General features: G+C 48.0%; 1 protein-coding gene across 1 annotated transcript; it reads left to right on the top strand.

Annotated features, from left to right (window-relative positions):
• The first annotated feature begins 3 nt into the window (after nucleotides 1-3).
• On the top strand, nucleotides 4-16,834 carry vat1 (vesicle amine transport 1). The gene is made up of 6 exons (XM_037256577.1): nucleotides 4-473; nucleotides 5,700-5,907; nucleotides 12,983-13,153; nucleotides 13,297-13,386; nucleotides 13,727-13,968; nucleotides 14,970-16,834. The coding sequence occupies exons 1-6, from the start codon at nucleotides 42-44 to the stop codon at nucleotides 15,228-15,230; spliced, it is 1,404 nt and encodes a 467-aa protein (XP_037112472.1). The 5' UTR covers nucleotides 4-41; the 3' UTR covers nucleotides 15,231-16,834.
• Nucleotides 16,835-18,664: the final 1,830 nt, after the last annotated feature.

The raw sequence follows: 18,664 nt of genomic DNA, 5'->3' as shown, positions 1-18,664 counted from the left end.
CAAGTCACTGTGTTCTACTTTTTCGAAGCATCTTTGCAAACATGTCCGGAGAAGACGCACCTGTGCAGCAGCAGCAGCAGCAGCAGAATGCAGTAGACCAGAAGCAGGACTCCAAGGCTACCGAGGAGCCCAAGACGGAGTCGGAGCCAGCGGCCGACGCGCCGTCGGCTGCAGCGGACGCAGCTCTCCCGGCGACCACCGAACAGGTCTCCGAAGAAGAGGCGTTCACCTATCGTGCCCTGGTGCTCACCGGCTATGGGGGCTACGACAAAGTCAAGCTGCAAGTCAAGAAGGGCAAGCCGTCCCTCAAGGCGGCCGAGGTTCAGGTGCGAGTCAAGGCGTGCGGGCTCAACTTCGCCGACCTGATGGCGCGTCAGGGGCTTTACGACCGGCTGCCGTCCCCGCCGGTAAGCCCGGGCATGGAGTGCTCCGGGGTGGTGGAAGCTGTCGGGGAGGAGGTGACGGACAGAAAAGTAAGCACAAAATGCATCAATTCCACCTTTACAAATACTTCAATTGATCGTGCAAGTGGATCAAATGCAGCGTGACAGTGCATGCTGTAGATTTTTTTCATGGGCGTGTCCGGCCGCTCGTTGCAAGACATGATGATAATTTCAGTAAATAATGCATTGACTCCGTGCAACGTTGTCGGTAGAATCCATGTAAAAATCAAAAAACAAAAAGAAAACGACATTTATGTTCTAGAAATACATACATTTATGGTGCGTTAAGTGCATATCGTGCATAAAGAGAGACACTTGTTGTTTCACATGGTGCAAAAGTGAAGCTTCGGTGAGAGAGTTGAGAAATTGGCGTGGAATTCAAATGCTCCTCGAAATTATGGTTCCAATTTGCCAACAATAGACTGGGGGTAATGGGGTAATGGGCGTCCCACCCACGCCTCTGTCACTGTCACGATCCGTGTCACTTTGCTTTCGCAGAACTTCCAACGAACGCGACGCAAGCTTGATAAAGTAATGTAGTTGCCAAATGCATGGGTTAAATTAACACGTTTTTATTGAAGTCGAATTTGTGTTATCTACACTGTTTTTTGTTTTTGTTTTTTCATTGCGTTTTGGCGAGGTGCGCCAAGGCGTGAAATAAAGCCAGGTCAAGTTAACAAGAGATTTCCGGTACATAAACGGAAGTTAAGTCGTGCTCCCTTCAAAATAATGCCCGTGTGTCAAGCAAATCAAATGATAAACGACGCATGTTAGGCCAAAGAGTAGCGATGTTAGGCGCACTTTGACGTGTTGCAACACGCGATAGCATCAAAGTACACTTTAGTCGGCGTTTGACGTCCAATGGCCTCAAAGAAGTCGAGACGGCGTTTTATTTTGTAAACGCTGGAGACCGGGTGCCATGGTTGAGTCTGACTTGACAGCCGTGGAGGAGCTCGCGTTATTGTCGACCGACGCCTTTTGTTCGAAGAGCTTGCGCGCCGAGACTGGCAAGGTGCAGCAGAGCAGAACCCAAGCTCACCCGCGCTGTATTCACCAACACATCATTATTCCAACAAAATTAGCCAAACACGTGTTTCCCCCACGAACATAGAAGAAGGCAGCGTTTGACATTGACTTGCATCCATGTTGTACAACTGCCTTCTTTCTGTTTGTGAAAGGGTTGAATAGCATCGTTTATGTTGAGCCATCACAGAACATTGGCCTCATTATTTGAGAGCTAGCTGATGAGGAACAACTGGGGCGTGGTTAACCGATGTGGCCGCCCGATATGCTAATAAGACACTGTACGGTACTGTACTGGACAGAATGGCTTTACTGTGCATCTTCTGTCATTTTGTATTTATAAGCAAATGCTTATTTGAATGTATTACCATTTGCGGTCTATTAAACATGTTATTGTGCATGATCAACCTCAATAAGAGGCCTGTTAAAAAAAATAACAGAAAGCGGTTCCGTTAGCTACAGGTTAAGTGCAATTTGTTAGTCACCTTGTAGAGTGATGTTATTGTGAGTTTGGGCCTTAAAAGTAGCATATGCATGTTGAACTCCAACAGCTCTGCGACTTTAACTTTTGTTTGTGTTGTTGACCACATTTGAGTCATATTTATTTGACTCTTATTTTGGGAAGATGACATGCATTTGCAATGGCAACAGGTGTCACTCGCACTGTCAAAAGACACGAATAATGAGAAGTCATCATTGTCATCATCATTTATTGGCCAGATAAAGCAAAACGTAAACAGGCCACCTTTAAGCTGTCAGTGACTCACTCGTTTTGTTTGTTCGTTCTGTTTTCTTTTTTTACATAACAGAACACAAATGTCTATCCCCGGATAACGTTTTAAGCCAATTGGGCATGGTGGGCGAATCAAACATGATGGATGGGGGCGACACAGGTGACTAATTGCATTACAATTGGTGACGGGTCAGCCGCACGCCGCGGTAGGACTCGCAACCTTTTGAGTGTGTGCTCTTTCCACATTGTCAGTCATTGGATTTAAAGGTCAACACGCAAACACCACGGCTTGTCATCGCCTATGCCCTTGCTTACAGAATTAAAAGGCAATCTAGCTAATGGAACGAGATCTATGCGATCTTTTGGCACTTTGGCGGAGCAAATGTTGCTGACCACCCGAGGGGGGGACTACAAACTAAAAAGCAAAACTCAGTCTGGTCTGAGCGGCTTTTTGGGGGGTTTGGGGCTTTTTGGTTTTTGTTTCTTTGAGTTTGTGGAGAGTACTGGCTTTGATTTTGGGTCCCCATAGGAACTTTCACAACGCTAACCACATCTTAGAAAGTCTTTCTGACAGCGAGAATTTGAGGCAGGATGCAATTGAAAACATGTTGTGAAAGCATAACAGAAAGCAACAGCCTCTATAAGGCCACACGTGCAAACACGTGTAATAAACGGACTCCCAACTTCAAACTTCCAGGAGGTGAACGACTAACAAATAAATAAAAATAACCACACAAATGACACTGCAGAAGATTTTTCACTTAGTCAGAGGAATTTCTTCCCTCAATGCCTTCACTGCGTTGGCACGCGATGACGCCGATATCGCTATCCCGCTTGGAACTTACGCTTCCAAAGTAAATTCAATGGACTTTATTTGATGGAAATGCGGCTTAATAATTAGTGAGTGGCGTACGGCCTCACGCTGAGGTTATGTGGAAGAGTCCAGTGTGGGCTGGTGGGCTGCTAGAGTAAAAGAAGAAGTGAAAGAAAAACAGAAAATGCCCAAAGCGCCACTTGCATTGATGTATAAGAAGGAGTTGAAAATGAAATTCCTCTTTACTTTAGAGAAGGTGATGAATGCAGCAGCCCTCTCTCTTGGCTCTTTGTTTGTTTGTCTTTATATATTTCACCAAGTGCAGCAGCACCTTGAAATAAGTTGGTTGATTTGAATTTAGAGAGAAGGCATCCAGAATGAGCTAAGAAGGAGCCTTTTTTGGGGGGGAATAGTGTGACAATGAGTAAGCAAGGAAAGAGGAGGAAGGGGGAGTGGTGGGGGTGGGGGGATCACAAATCACATCGAAACTCCCGTGACGCAGCGCATCAGCACTTTTTATTCTCCTTTTTTTTTTTCCATCCACACGCCGAGCGAGCCCTTTGCGAGTTTCGCTTGAATCTGACCCATATGTTCTCAATTAGCCCTGGCTTGCATTGTCATTGTGGTATTTCCTCCAGCCCTCCCTTTTATCTAAAATCCCCATTCTTTTCAACAAAGACCTCTCCATCTTCCTCCCCCTTGTCACTTTCAATAACCCCGCTCATCTTTGTCCATACGCCGTCCCAGTCGTATTTACTTTGCATAAACTGAAAATAACTGAAGTGTAACGCCGTTATATTTGCATAATCAAATCAGTCAAAAGCAAAGGAGAGGCGCGGCGCGGCGCGTTGCACGTAGCGGCTGCATGCAAACAGGGCGTGGCACCTCATTGTGTATGTTACATCTTAGGATGCAGCACTGCAACAAGATTCACTCATGATTTCAAGCACATGCGCCCTGGTGAAAAATCTAGACAATATCTGCACATGCCTTGCGGGAAAAGTTATAAAAAAAAGAAATGACATTTTTAAAAAAAAATCAGCCTCTTACACTGGTATGACCAAAAAATGGTTCCATTAAAAAAGTGCAGAAAAACCCTGCAAAACAAACTTAAAAGCTTGCTCCTATGCTTTTCTGCTGAGCACATCAGCCAACAAAGCCGCTGACCTGTGTACCATCTCAAATTGAATCACCATTTGATGAATGCGTGTGCGGCAAACTTTTTTGACCTCGACAGTGACTGTGCTGGATGCCCAGAAATGTGTGTTGCAAGTAAGTGTCACAAGGCTGTCTCACTTTTGAGTGCTCCTCACGTGCTGTACGTGGGCACGGAAGAAGAAAAGCGCTGAAATGGCCGCGTGAGTCATGTCGCTCTCTCGTAAATGCCGTCAACACAACGACCGCTGTCTAACATTGTTCTACTAAGTGAAGCGGCAGGCCTGACGCGTTCAAGCACCCCCCCCCCCCCCCTCGCACACACACACACACCCCACCCCGGAGTCAGAACGGCAAACAAAGAAAGGAAAAAGCATTATTTGTAAGGAGTAGGAAGAAAGAGGAGAACTGTTTCTTTTTGAAGCCCATAGACAGAAAGGCGCACGGCTCCCTCCGGACCCTTAGAGGGGGCCGGGCGCTGCAGGAGGGGGGTCCTGTCGTCCTGTCTGCTTGACGAGGACGACAAAGTCTTTGAGAACGAGACAGTCTGGGATGAAGAAATCCAAAGACGGGAGGAGGGACCTGAAGGGGGAAGGAAAACGCTCGAAAGTTGTTCTGGGGTCGGGAAGTGAAAGAGGAAGAAGGGAAGAGAAAAAGTGAGAGAGTCTTTTATAAAATTAGGAAGAAAACAGGAAGAAGGCCAGAAAGCCGCAGTTGTCTGTGTTTCCTGCGTCCTCTTCCTGATCGGACGTTGTCGTGGCCGCGCGACGGGGAAGTTTACAGCGAAGGCTGCTTGAGCACTCACTGGAGAATCCTGCTTTGACGACAACTAAAAACGAAAAGCTCTATGAACTTGCCACTCTCAGGATGGGCCAAATTCACTTGACTTCCATTTTGTCACATGTTGTTGTGCCCGAGTTCAGTTAGGGTGGTCCTCAAAAAGATCCATGACTATTCTGCTGGACGTTTCACCATTCGGTGCTGTTTTGTTTACTTTCTTTCCCTTGTTTTCTTCAGCTCACCACAAAACAACAATCAAAAGTAGTCTTTGGTTTTCATTCTTTACCTTCAAGACCTTCAAGGCTAGGCAGCTGATTTTTTTAAGGAAAAAAAAAAAAACGCCCACAGGGGACAGGATCCAGACCCTGTCAAAAAGGCTGTTCGAAACAAAGAAATGTGCTAAGAGTCATCTTTGCTTTTTCAGGTCGAAAACAGAACCGTGGCTCCCTGTCAATCTTGGTCACACTCCTTCCAACTTAATCAATAAAGAGCGTGTCACCTCCACGCCGCGTCCATAAAGTCTGTTCTTAATAGTCAAAACACGCTGCCATGTCAGCAGCCGGCACTAACGCTTGGCAGCCGTCCTGCCTATCGCGCTGATTGCAAGTGAACCCAGGCAAATAAATAAATAGGAACGGAAAGCGGAGCGGACGAATTGCGGGTGGGCGGGCCTGGTTAAAACTCAAGGGTTTGCCCAAGCGAATACTTTTTTTTGCTCCAAACCATTCACGTACCTGTCATGGCTTCCCAGGTGGGCGACAAGGTGATGGTGCTGAATCGCTTCGGCCTGTGGCAGGAGGTGGTGGTGGTGGCGGCCGACCACACCTTCCTCATGCCGGAGGGGATGAGCTTCGAGGAGGCCGCCGCCGTACCGGTCAACTACATCACCGCTTACATGATGCTGTTTGACTTTGGTCACCTGCGGCCCAACCAGAGCGTCCTCGTCCACTCGGCTGCAGGTACGCAAAAGATGCAACGTCGAAGGACTTCAGTTACAATTACGGAACATTCACAACGCTGTCAATGACTTTTGCCATCTTATAGCCATTTTGATAAGCTTAGCTGGAAAATAGCAACAACAAAAAAAAAGGTTGTTTTTTCCTAAGAGATACAAACAAGTAAAAGGTGTAACAGCGAAACACGAGGCTGAGACGAAGTGTTTCCGAAACAAGTTTTGAAAGTCAACCGCGACTAAATACGTGATGGCAGTCTTGTGACAATATTTGTACATCATCAATAATACTTTTTTATACTATTTTATTGCTTTTCCAAAAATATCGCATTGCTCTGCTCCCCATCTCTAACATTTTTTTTTTTTTGAGGAGGGTAGGTTTGGTTTTCTATGGACGTCAGTTTTTGGCAGCAAACTAGCCAAACGGCTAGTTCTACTGTGCCTCCATTGAGTCAAGCCGTGGGATTTCCATATCAGCACCTTGTTGACGCAAATGTTGGAATCCACCAAATTCTATGCGTTCCATTAGGATCCCCCCTGGTGGAGCTTTAAGGCTGGGAGGAAGCTGCTTTTGGGGCTAGCGCAGGGGTCTCAAACTCCAGTCTCGGGGGCCGCATTCCTACATGTTTTCCAAGTTTCCCTCGTTAAACACACCTGATTCAATGATCAGGCTCCTGCAGAACGTGAGGATGAACTGATCATTTGAATCAGGTGTGTTTAACGAGGGGAACTTGGAAAACATGTAGGAATGCGGCCCCCCCCCCGAGGACTGGAGTTTGAGACCCCTGGGCTAGCGGAAGTGCTCACACCTGTTTTGGGGCGGAAAGCAGCAAGTCCAATGAGAACATTCAATTTTGCACCGGGCAGCTGGAGAGCAGAAAAAGACATTACTTAGCCCGTCTGTAGAATTTTCCTCTGACTGTGCTCAGGGAGCCGGAGCAAGAACATGATCCAGAAGCTTTAGGGACAACGTGTGGGCGTACGTGGAATGAAAAGCGAGACCGGGAATGAAATCCGAGCTGCATCGCTGCTGCCCAGGTGTATCCACTTGAAAGTAGAAAGCAATGCGGCCGGCGTGCTTTCCTGGGAGAGGAGCCGAGGCCAAATGTTCGCATGCGGCCGACGGCTCGCTCGCGTCCCTGGGAAAGCCATACGGCCATTCGAGGGGTTTGACGACAATGGTGTGGAAATGTGCTTTTCCCATGCAGGGACATTGGGCGACGGGATCGTTTCTCAAGGCGGGCCGCCAGCTGTCATGACAAATAGTACATCAGCCAGTGGAATCTCAATTTCATAATTGAAGGGAGTGTTAATACTGCTAGCAAGATTTTTGACCTAGCATCACTTCACTAATGCCCCGCCTCGCTTTTAAAACCAGCTTCAACAAAATAGCAGCACTAGCGATACATAGCATAGCATGCTACATACATAGCTAGCATTAACATAGCAAACAAGTTGATGTTTTTTATTTGGCAATGTTTAGTGTTTTAACTGTTAGGACTATCATCTTTTTTCTTCTCAAAATCACATTCGTTTTAGACTTATGTGACTAAAGGCAATGTTTTGATTTTTTTGTAGTGGTTTTACGTCTCTAAGTGCGCTACTAGTCTTGCACTTATGGCAGCGTGTGGGATCTACATAGCAGTGGACTCTCACGGTGCCTCCGGTTGCGAGGCAGTGGGAGGGCTCACCAGCTGAACCTGTCAAAAACTGTTCCTGATGTTCTCTGATCAGAGAGATTGAAGGTATCAGCGGTGACAAGCTGCACCGCCGGCCGACGGAGGCCTTTTTCTTTTTTTATTTTTGATCCATCACTGAGAGAATTACACCCTACCTAGTTTTCTGATCATTCATTGAATTAATGCGTGCGTCCGTGTGGGTACGGTGGCAATAATTATTGGGCAAAAATATTGTGTTCATGAAGCAACATTTCATTTGGTATCATCTGTCTGCGCAATGAGGGCTACTTGTTTAGCCCCATCCGCTAACTGCCTGAAAGTGAAAGCTGCCAAATAAACAGCGACGGCATGTCTGTGCGACTGCATTCCTGCCTGCCCTGTCAACTTAGGTGGTGGCAGGATGCAAAATAATGAAGTCGTGGTGACACACGCAGACTCACAATGCATCATTGAGGTCACAAAAGTGAACCCCCGCCCGTCCCGACATTGAGATTTATGATCGGAGCGACTATTCTATTCTGTTCTGTGAGATGTTCCATAACCATTCAACACACACAAAAAAGCTGTGATTTCGCTTTTGTGGAGACTTCAGAACTCCAAGATGTGACACAAATGTTCTGGTTGGATTACTTCATGCATCACGCTGTCATCGAAAGCATGCTAACAATGCAGGCAGGAAACTTAGCAGCTACTCGCTAAGTGGATAGCTACGGCCACCTTCTGCAAGTGCAAATGCTAGCTTACTATGAAACAAGTCAGAAAGACTACCTCTCTAAATATTTACAGTACCAGCGTGGTTTTCATTTATTATTGTAATTCCAAAGGTTGTGGCAAAAATACAGTGTTTGGAGCGGCTTAGTAGAAGGGATGCTTAAGTTCTTTGTACAACCTGTTGCTCTTTCAAAAGGAAAACGGTCTAAGCCCGTCCTGGTCACATGACCCGCCAAAGCATCTCGTGTCAACAGTCCTCAGCTGCCTCTCTCGTGGCCCTAGTGCCGCCACCGCCGCCGCCCAAACAATAGCTTGTTGTATTTCCTCCCGCCGTGCCTTTCTTCCCTGCCGTCGCGCACATCTGCATCCTCCTCCACTCCGCTCCCCCCGGCACGACCTTCGCCATATCCGTCGTTGGCGTAACGTATGCTCACTAACCCTCTTGTGTCAGCCCCCGGAGGGAATTTGGGTGCAGTCGGGTCCGCTGACATTTGCGAGAGCCGTCCGCCGTGACCGTCCTTTCCTCTCTGACCTCTCCCTGAACCGGAGCTTGGCGTTAGCGAACCCTTTGGCCTGGCATCCGCTACAGCGCCAGCCACACCCACCCACACTACGCATTCCTGCATACAGTCCAATGATGATGTTACACCACTTTTTTTGGTCATAGACCAACACTCGCACATGTTATGAATCTACACCGGCTGTAAAGCTTTCTAGTTCCGGCGCCAGTCGCCGGGTCGGAAGCCTTCCTTGCAGCTGCTACAATGCACGCGGCGCTCCAGCGGATGATACTCGGAATCAGGTCTGTCGGCCAAGTTTGTAAAAACACGCAGGGAAAGTCTCCGGTAGTTGGCCTTAGTATCGTACTACAGTAAAAGAGACATTCGAAGTGACAGTGTTAAGCTGCTGGTGGTGGTGGTGGTGGTGGTGGTGGTGCTGCTGCTGCTGCTGCTGCTATGAGCCTTGAAGCAATGCATTGAACACAAATGGTGCAGCAGCACATGTGATCAGGTAGTACAAAACAGTCCTCACAGATCTATTGTTTGTCATCTGTGAGGAATGGCGTGCGCTGATGAGCTAAGAGGAGTTGAGATGTCGAAATGAAAAGTATCTCCCCATGTCATGATCAAGTACAATGAAAGTCATTCAACACGAGGTTGTATAGCCTTTCCATTCCTTTTATATTTTAGGAAGGCCATCATGAATCAGAGTCTTTGTTTGGATGTTTAAATCGTGTGCAGGCTTGAGGCGTATTATCTTTTCGTTGGCTGATGGGAATGAAGAATGACATTTGTTTTTGGTCATAAATCAACTCATTTTCAACCATTTATCTATTGTACGCTACCCGTATTTGTCATCCGTTCTTTAGCAAGTAACAATGTGGCTCACGTGGACAAGGCACCCGAGGGCTTCGGTAAAAAGCCTCGGTGCGACTTTCTGCAACGCTGGGCTAATTCGCTGTGACCGGCAAGCAAAGCGGGGAGTCGTTGGGGGTGAAGTCTGGCATGGCCGCCGCCGGCGCATCAGTTGCGCCGATAAGCCAAGGGAAACCAGGGCGACCTCTGAACTAACGCTCCTGTCATGCTGGCGCTCTCATTCGTGCACCAAGCAAGACCCCCAGACCCCCCCACCCACCACCCCCACAGCCTCATTTTGCAGGTGTCTCTGACGCGTGTTAAGGACACCTGCGAGTGTCTTTTAGTCATTTCAACTGTCACGGCTTTTTCCGCGAATTGAAAAGTAACACTATGCATGCCAGGCCACTAGTTGGTGGCGTTACCAACATTTCCTGATTACATGGTCGGAGTTTCCAACCGTTTCTGTCATTTGGACACGTTTTTGCGCGTAGCAGTCACATAAGAAAGAGATTTCGACGTGTGTTTCTTAGGGCGGGCCGGCAGGCACGTTCCCTCCATAAATAGTCACGCTGTTTTACAAACAAGATAGTATGAATTACCGGCGTGACATTCCTTCCTCGGAAAATCTACGGGCCGCCCGCCTTCGCACACTCAAACTAGCTCCTTCCACATGCTGCCTGCCTGCCTGCTGACAATTTTCAGAGAGCGAGGGAGAGCGAGAGAGAGGAGGATGGCTCATTTGCTCTCCAAGCTTTGCCGGCGCAGCCCACAAAAATACCAAGGTTACATAATGCAGAGTAATAGCTTTGCAAAGAGTGCACGTTGACAAACAAGCTCTCATCATGGTGCCATCCGAACTGCACGAGAAGAAATAAAAGGCTTTGTCGAAGTTGTCGCACGGCCCGTGTTGCTCGTTGAGAGACGTTTTCTTTTTTTGCTGTTTGCATTCTTTGGTAGGCTGCAGTCAGCAAATGGCTGCTTGTGTAAGTTCCTCAAGTCAAAATGGAACTAGATGTAGAGGAAGTGACACGGCAAAAGTCGTCTGTTACGGCTCAGCTCGCAAACCTTTTCAGTGAGGCGTTGATATCGCGAATCAACTTTAAGATGCGGAAATGTGTACGCTACATTTCTGGATCAATGTACGTATTTCTCTTAAAAGCACACAGATAAAAATCATGTCATCTATCGTCAAATATGGGAATATAAATGAAGGCATTGTGTTTTTTTAATCGGGAAGATGCCGAGGTGCCGCCTGTCGTCTTGCTATGAATGCGACAAGAATTTGATAGCGACGTGGACTGTTGTCGGGCTGCGACTATAACAACGCTGTCCTGTCCTGTCCTGGTGGATTCCTCTGTGTTTTTGTCAGACTGCTGGAGGGACAAAAAAGCCTGCTGTGACTACGGGGAAAACACACTCAATGCATGGACGACAACAAATGCAAACGTTTCAATTTGATTTGAAGAGAACCAATGCGATTAGCGGCAGGAATTCGCTTAGGCTGTCGTCTCACACTTAGCGGTGGCTCTCGGCTTGAGTTAGGGCGACATTTTGAGTGTTTGGCTTGTTTGATTTAGGCTTGGGTGTAGCTAGGTAGCTAGGAGAAAAACGCAGGTGGACTTACTCGAACCTTACGTTACTTTACATGCTTGCCCGAACGAAACTCTGCGATGTGTGCACCGAGGCAGTTAAAAGTGCACGAGGAGGCCCCTGGCAAGCGTCCCGGGCGGGTCTTGTGATGGGCTGGGAGGGAAAAGGGGGGGGGGCTGTAGGGGGCACAGCGGGCAGGTACCTTCTGGGTCTTCCGCTGTCTGGAAGCTTGTTTACGCTCTACAAAGTTATCTGATGGCTCGACATGCGCTTGTTTTGTTCAGCTGTCGTCCCGGCGCTGATTTAAAGTCTGCGCGGAAGGTCACGTTTTGTTTCGCGCCAACGTGGAGCAACTGTGTTTACGCAGCGGTTAAGATAGGAGGAATTCTTTGTAACGCTCCACCGTACAGTACTTGTATCAGACGTTATTGATCCTAAATTCCGAAAGCAATCAAAAATGATGACTTAGATCATTCTTTGTGTGTATTAAATTGCCCTTCATAGTTCGTCCAAACAATGGCCACGTACTGTATACTGACAGTCATTTGTCAACTAACAACATTTGTGGCGACACATGAAACAAAATGTCTCCTTTGGCTCGCTCATTTGACACGCGTTTCCCTGGCAACACTTTTTCTCCTTTTTGGTTGCTTGCACCACAGAGAACGAGAGCAGAGCCATTGTGCCGCTCTTGTACGCCACTTTTTCTCTCCCACTTAAATTATTCCAACAGGTGGTAATGCCACGATATCATCGTGAAACGTATTTTTAGAGCGCAATTCATGCACGCTAGGTAAGTTCCGTTAGGAGAACAGCACCAAAAGAGTATCATTTGCAATAAGACGCGAGGTCAGTCCCGTTGGGAGAACAGTCCCCCCAAAAAGTGTCATTTGCAATAAGACGGTGATATCCAGTATTCCCTTTCAACAACCACACCACTGTCAAAACGGTCTGCTCTTTCAAAGGCTTTGTGCCATCAGATACCAAGATGAGCCAAGCTCGACAGGGTCGGCGGGCACGAATGACCTTTACGGATGAATGCCTTTCACTTCAAGTCCTTTCCAGTCCGGCTCGCGCTTATCAGTAACCTATTACTTCTGGGCAAGCAAACGCGGCTTTCAAACAAAACGCAGCTATCCTCTTCAAATGTGCCACATGTTGTTGTTTTTGCGGCAGAAAAACAGGCAGACATGCGGGATTCCTTGAATGAGGCCCAAAACAAAAGCAAGCCATGCATCATTTGACCGTCTCATTGTGTGCCGTGTCAGGCTGGCTAATGTGATTGTGTCTCGATCGGATCTTTGCATACCTGCGAGCGCAAACCAAAATGGGGCTAGCTTGTTCAAAACAATGAATAACGCAAATGGGGTTGATCCTGTTAGTCTTAAATGTCATATGCTGCTTGGCTGTTAAAGGACAGATATTCTCAGTCAGTAGTAATACAAGAAAGGCTCGACAATTATAACACACTCTGTTGCTTGTCTCCTTGAAATTAGCCTGTTTGAATGCCGTCTTGACCGCTACGCTACACTAATTGGCGCCTTTAGTTTTGAGTTTTTCCTTGCCCTCCTGGGAGTTGAAGATCAGGGGATGTTTGAGACTGTCATTTTTCACATGTCCTGAGTGTTGTTAGTCACCTAAATGTTGAACAGAGGCCGTGATGTACCAAAGTCAAATTCTTTGTTTGGCACGCTCAAACATGGCGAATAAAAACTCTTGAATCTTGAATCTCTCTGTTGGCAAGGCGGCGTGGGCACGGCCGCCACACAGCTGTGCAAAACAGTGAAGGACGTCACCGTGTTCGGCACGGCGTCGGCCAGCAAGCACGAGGCCATCGCTCAGGCCGGCGTCACGCATCCCATCGACTACCGTACCAAGGACTATGTGGAGGAGGTGCGCAAGATCAGCCCCAAAGGTGAGATGGCGGCGGAGAAATCCCTGCTCCGACAACAATCAGGCCAAAGCGCACAACTCTTTCTATTCCCTTTAAATACGGCACGCCGGTCACACTCCAATTTTGACCTCCATAAGAAGCGCTTTATTTTGTCACCCGCACAGGACTGGACATCGTATTGGACCCTCTTGGAGGATCAGACACCCACAAGGCCTACAACCTGCTCAAACCAATGGGCAAACTTATCACCTATGGTCAGTAAAGCCAATGCAAAATAGTTGGGCAAAATGTCATCATACTTTTATTTGCAAGCAAGCAAGGTGATTTCTTTGGGATCAACACAAAAGAGCCTCTATGGCCATGCCTGTGGGGATGGGCGAGCGGGCAGGCGAGGACGGCACGCACGGAGAACAGGGCTCGGGCTTCTCCACGGAGCAGAAGAATCTTTGCATGCGGCCTCCCACCCTCACCCATTCATCCTGGAACCCTCTCTTTTCCGTCTTATCGGAACTATGCAGAAGCAAACAATGGAGCACGTTCTGTGTACTCCAAACTTGGAAGAATTTGTGACAGGAGCAAACGTTTCTTTTCCAGGTGCCGCTAACATGCTGGCGGGCCAGAAGAAGAACTTGCTGGCCGTGGCCAAGAATTGGTACCACCAGTTCTCCATCCACACGCTCAACCTGATCCAGAGCAACAAGTCTGTGTGCGGCTTCCACCTGGGCTACCTGGACGGCGAGACGGAGCTGATCGGCCAGGCGCTCCACACCGTCCTGGACCTCTACAAGCAGGGCAAGGTCAAGCCCCGCATCGACTCCACCTGGCACCTGGAGCAGGTGAAGCGAACCGGCCGGCCAGCCGAGTGCGATTCACGTCCCCGTAAAGTTCTCCGGTACAGTTAAGAGTAGCTCGCTAGCGGGGGTCCATCAAATGGTGGTTGGGAGAGGTCCACAAAAAGGCCAATGCCTCAGACCGGGTGGGCCAGACGGTGGCAGGCAGGCAGGCAGGCAGGCAGGCAGACTGACCATGTTGCCAAAGCTGCCAAAAAGCAGATTATGAATGCGTGACAAAACGGGCCTGTGACAGTTGGTCAGCATTCAGATCCTCCACACGCTCCCACTGTTCATCCATTTCTTCTTCTCCTCGGCCATTTCTCTGCCTCTCTCCATCTATCACATACTCCCTCCCTCCATTTTTTCTCCTATTCCCTGCTTCTCCTCCCGCCTCTCTAGTTGTCATGGCGACATTCTGTCGTCTGCGCGCATGCGTCTGGCTTAGGGCGGAGTCCCAGATGCAAGAGACAGGGATGAGGATGAGAGGGGGGGAAAAAAAAGGTGGTCAAGTTCTTCACAAGACAACGCCTTGAATCAGAGCCTGTCGCTCTGTTTTGATGGCGTAGCTAATATTTGGAAAGGCGCTTCAATCACATCCCAAGAAGGATTGTTCTTTGAACGCCGCCGGTAGTTCTCCATCCCCTCCTCCCTCTCTCCCTTCATTTCCCATGGTGTGTGGAAGTCATCAGAGCTTTAGGTTGCTAGGAGATGGCCCCCGTTGCCGTGGCGCCGGTCGATAGGTGGTCCACTCACCTCGTGCCACCAATAACGAGAGGAAGCGCCGAGAGGAAGCGCAGAGAGGAAGCGCCGAGAGGAAGCGCCAAGAGGCGGTGTCCGTGCGCAACGAGTGGCATCGCGCACAATGCGAGCGCAACTTTGACCTCTTTCCTGTTGGCTTATGAATCTCAAGCGTGACTCCTAATGACATAGCATCGGCGTGATAGCCAGTGCCATGGTTTAAAAAAAAAAACAAAAAAAAAAACACCCTTCCTTTCCCTCTGCAGGTGGGCGACGCCATGCGAAAGATGCAAGAGAGGAACAACATCGGCAAGGTGGTCCTCATCACGGAGCCCATGCCCGAGGAGGAGAAGAAGGAGGAGGAGGCGCCGGCGGCGGCAGACAAGAAGAAGGAGGACAAGAAAAAGGAGGACAAGAAGAAAGATGACAAGAAGAAGGATGATGGCAAGAAGGAGGAGAAGAAGAAAGAGGAGGCCAAGAAGGAAGAGGAGGAGAAGAAGGAGGAGGCCAAGAAGGAGGAGAAGTGAAAGGGGGTGGAGATTGATCCGTTTGCGGTGGGAGGAGGGTGGGGAGATGAAACCAATCTCATTCCCATCAACATCTCTTTTACTCCTGCTTGGCCATAAAAATCGGACTGATTTTTTTTCTGCACCCACCCTCCCCCCACCATGGCCACCAGTGGGCTAAATTGTTGTTACCTGCCCCCCCCCCCCACACCCACCCCCTTCTTACTGTCATCAACCTCGCTCGCCCACAGCAGGCACAAAGACGAGCAAGACGAACCGACCGCACCCATCCACCCACCCACCCTTCCTCCAGTTATGTCACTCAGATGAGTCAGCGAGCTCTCTGATTGGCTGACGCTCAAGACAGCATCAACAAGTATCCACTGCTAATTTGAAAGCGCTCCACAGTTAATAATAGTCCCTCATAAAGAGCCTCTCTGTGTATAAGATGAATTGGGCAGTGGGAAGAAGAGGGGCGCGGGGGGTCTCTCACTCTCTCTACCCCCCTAACCCCCCAACTGCTGACGACCACAGGCTGAAAGAAGCACTGTCACGCCAGAGCCTCCCTCTCGCTCCTTTTCAGAAAGTCCTGCCCGTCACTCCAACCCAAGCAAAAGGGCGGGCGGGGGTGTTCCAGTACAAGCCTCTATCCCTCTCTTCTTCCCGTTCCTTCTCCGTGGTCGGCATAGCAACAGGCGCCGGGCCGGGCTTGTCAAGAGATGCCACTATCCTTCCCCACACATCCCCCCCCCACCCTCCATGCGTGCCAACAATGTACCACCATGCCTCGCTTCCAATACAAGTATTTAAAAAAAAAAAAGAATTCTACGATAAAGCCTAGCTAGTATTGACACTTTTTCTAGGCGCAAGTTGTGGCTCAATAGAGGGCATGCTGCCGCCTAGTGGTCGTTTGGCTACTTCGAGCTCACTGTCACATTAATAATAAGGGCTCGTCGTAAAAAGAACATTGCATTTGCGCTTCGTTTAAATCTTGAACATACTGAAGAAGCCATTAAATTTGACAAAAACGCTATCCAGGTTCAAATGTATGTTTTGGGGCTATCAAAATCGAATCACAATCCAAGTCAATCAGTAACAAGTTTGGAATCTTGATCTTATTACTAAATAGCCATTTAGGGGTTTCACATAGCATCTCACCAAATTCTGGGGAAAACAATGTATCCTGTCAAACTAAATGTTTTTTAGAAGGCCCCGATGAGGTCTTTTTAATACATTTCCCTTGAATGTTAAAAATCAATCAATCGATTTTTTGCTCTGCGAAAGATGGGTGATTTTTTTTCCTGAATTTCCCGAACTACCATTTCTATGCCAGTATCGGGTCGTATTGACTGAGACGACTTAACTTGCCATAGTTGACGCAAGTTTGACTCGATTACTTTGACACGAGTAAACGATTCTACGCGATCCAAAGAAGTATTTTACCCATCCCTGCTTGCTTTCGAGTTACTTTTTTTTTTGTTATGGTTGTTGTGCCTTTTCCCTCCTAAAACCGGCAGTTGTATTTTTCAGTTTTAACTCTTGCCGTCCTTCTGCCTGCCTGCCTGTCTGTGTAGGCGCCCCCTAGATGGCAACTGGTGAATTTGTTTATAAATGTATAAAAAAAACATGTATTAGAAAAAAATATGTTGTGTGAAGCATGAGTGCTCTCCCTCATGTGCTGTGTGCCATTGTGTGTGTGCGCATGCGTGCGTATGCATTTGTCCTCGGGTCATCATTTTCCATGACCTAACCGCCGAATCCACCGATATCCTTAACCCGGCCCCGCCCCCCTCATTCAAGGCCCGAACCACGAGGACTAAGTGATGTTTTGTATGTTTTGCACTCTGTTTGCTAATCCTAATGCATTTACAAGCAAGGCGCTCGCACCCCAGCCCCATCCACTCACCAGATTGCGTGTGGCGCCCCCCAGTGGGCTGGAGTGCGAGCAGAGTGTGGACCCGTGCATTCTGTCCACCTCCGCTTGAGATTATGATTGTTTTGTGCGTGTGTGTGTGTGTGTGTGTGTGTGTGTGTGTGTGTGTGTGTGTGTGTGTGTGTGTGTGTGTGTGTGTGTGTGTGTGTGCGCCCGTGCGTTTTGTTCTAATCTGTTGGGCGACCTTTGTAAACCTGTGCATGGTGCTTCTGTTCCAAGTGCCATGTGTGATGAAACCGACGCCCCCGCTAAAAACCAACAAAAAAAAAAACACTCCCCAACGTAGGGAGCCTTTTTATTATCAAGCTGTGTCTTTTGTGTCCGAACCACGTGTGCCAAATGACAATGAATATTCCGCTTGTCAATGCTTTGAATATTTACAGCGCATCGAAAAAAATATATGCACATGCTGACGATAAGTGTGGTTTTTGGGTGGGTTTTCATGCTCATCAAAATTTACAGAGCGTCTGACAAATATCCCAAATATGTGCACCGAGAGAGGGTTGTTGTTATTATTTTTGATTGCCCCCCCCCCCCGCTTTTGATTGTCAGTTTGTCGCTCGAGCTAGCTTGTGGGCCCGCACTGTGCCTCCTCCTCCTCCTCCTCCTCCCTTGCACACAGTTTACCTCAATGCGTCCCTTAACTAACTTGACAGAAAGATCCTTTTCACTGTGCTCTACCAGCTCCCGTATGCGGTCCGCCGTGACCCCGTCCGTCCACGTGTTTACAATCACGTCGCAGTGAAAAGGAGCTGGACGCCGTTCATTTTTACACTTCAATGCCAAGCATACGTGATGTAGAAGTTACTTTCCCGCTTTCATAATTGCATCAGCTTGTGTGGCGGCGAGTGAGATGTTGAAAAAGAGAAACTAGCTAGTGTCTGGAAAAGGGAAACTTCATGTCTCAATTGATAATACTGTGCTCAAATGTCTCAGGCCACTTAAATGCCATTATTCTTATATCCACAGTGGTCCCCAACCTTTTTTGCGCCACGGACCGGTTACGTGTCAGGAATATTCTCGCGGACCGGCCTTTATATAAATAAATACATTTATAGAAATAAATACAATTTATAATCAATATATAAACTAGGTGAAGTAAAATGATACGACTGGCATAAAAATGAATATAAAGCACACAAAAATAAAACTCGCCATTACGTTGAATTAGCGGGAGCACTGAGCTTGTTTCTCAGAAACGAGCCGGTCCCATCTAGGCGTAATCGGAGACAATGACACCCGAAGTGTGCTGTTGTTCACGATTTTTTCTTTCCAAAAATTCTTTCCAAAGGTTTGTCTTCTAATGCAGGATGCTTGGTCTCCATGTGCCGAAACAGTTTTGAATGCTTCATTGCCTCGTTAGCTAGCCTGTCGCCACATATTATCCAGAGTGGGCTTGGCACGACAGAGTCACCATGTCCTTTAAAATTCAGCTTTCCTTTTCTTAGAAGTCGTAGCCTCTTCTTCTTCCGTCTCTTCATTGGGCTTTTTCTCCTTTCCAAAGAAGCTTTCCAAACATCTC

This window comes from Syngnathus acus, chromosome 8, assembly GCF_901709675.1.
Source record: "Syngnathus acus chromosome 8, fSynAcu1.2, whole genome shotgun sequence".
Lineage (NCBI taxonomy): Eukaryota > Metazoa > Chordata > Actinopteri > Syngnathiformes > Syngnathidae > Syngnathus > Syngnathus acus.
Note: the sequence above shows the minus strand (reverse complement) of the source record. Positions and strands in the feature narration are given on the sequence as shown.

Coding starts and splice junctions, on each gene's coding strand:
- vat1 (XM_037256577.1), top strand. CDS start 42: ATGTCCGGAGAAGACGCACCTGTGCAGCAGCAGCAGCAGCAGCAGAAT. Junction 474..5,699: donor AGGAGGTGACGGACAGAAAA/GTAAGCACAAAA, acceptor ATGGCTTCCCAG/GTGGGCGACAAGGTGATGGT. Junction 13,969..14,969: donor CCACCTGGCACCTGGAGCAG/GTGAAGCGAACC, acceptor TTCCCTCTGCAG/GTGGGCGACGCCATGCGAAA.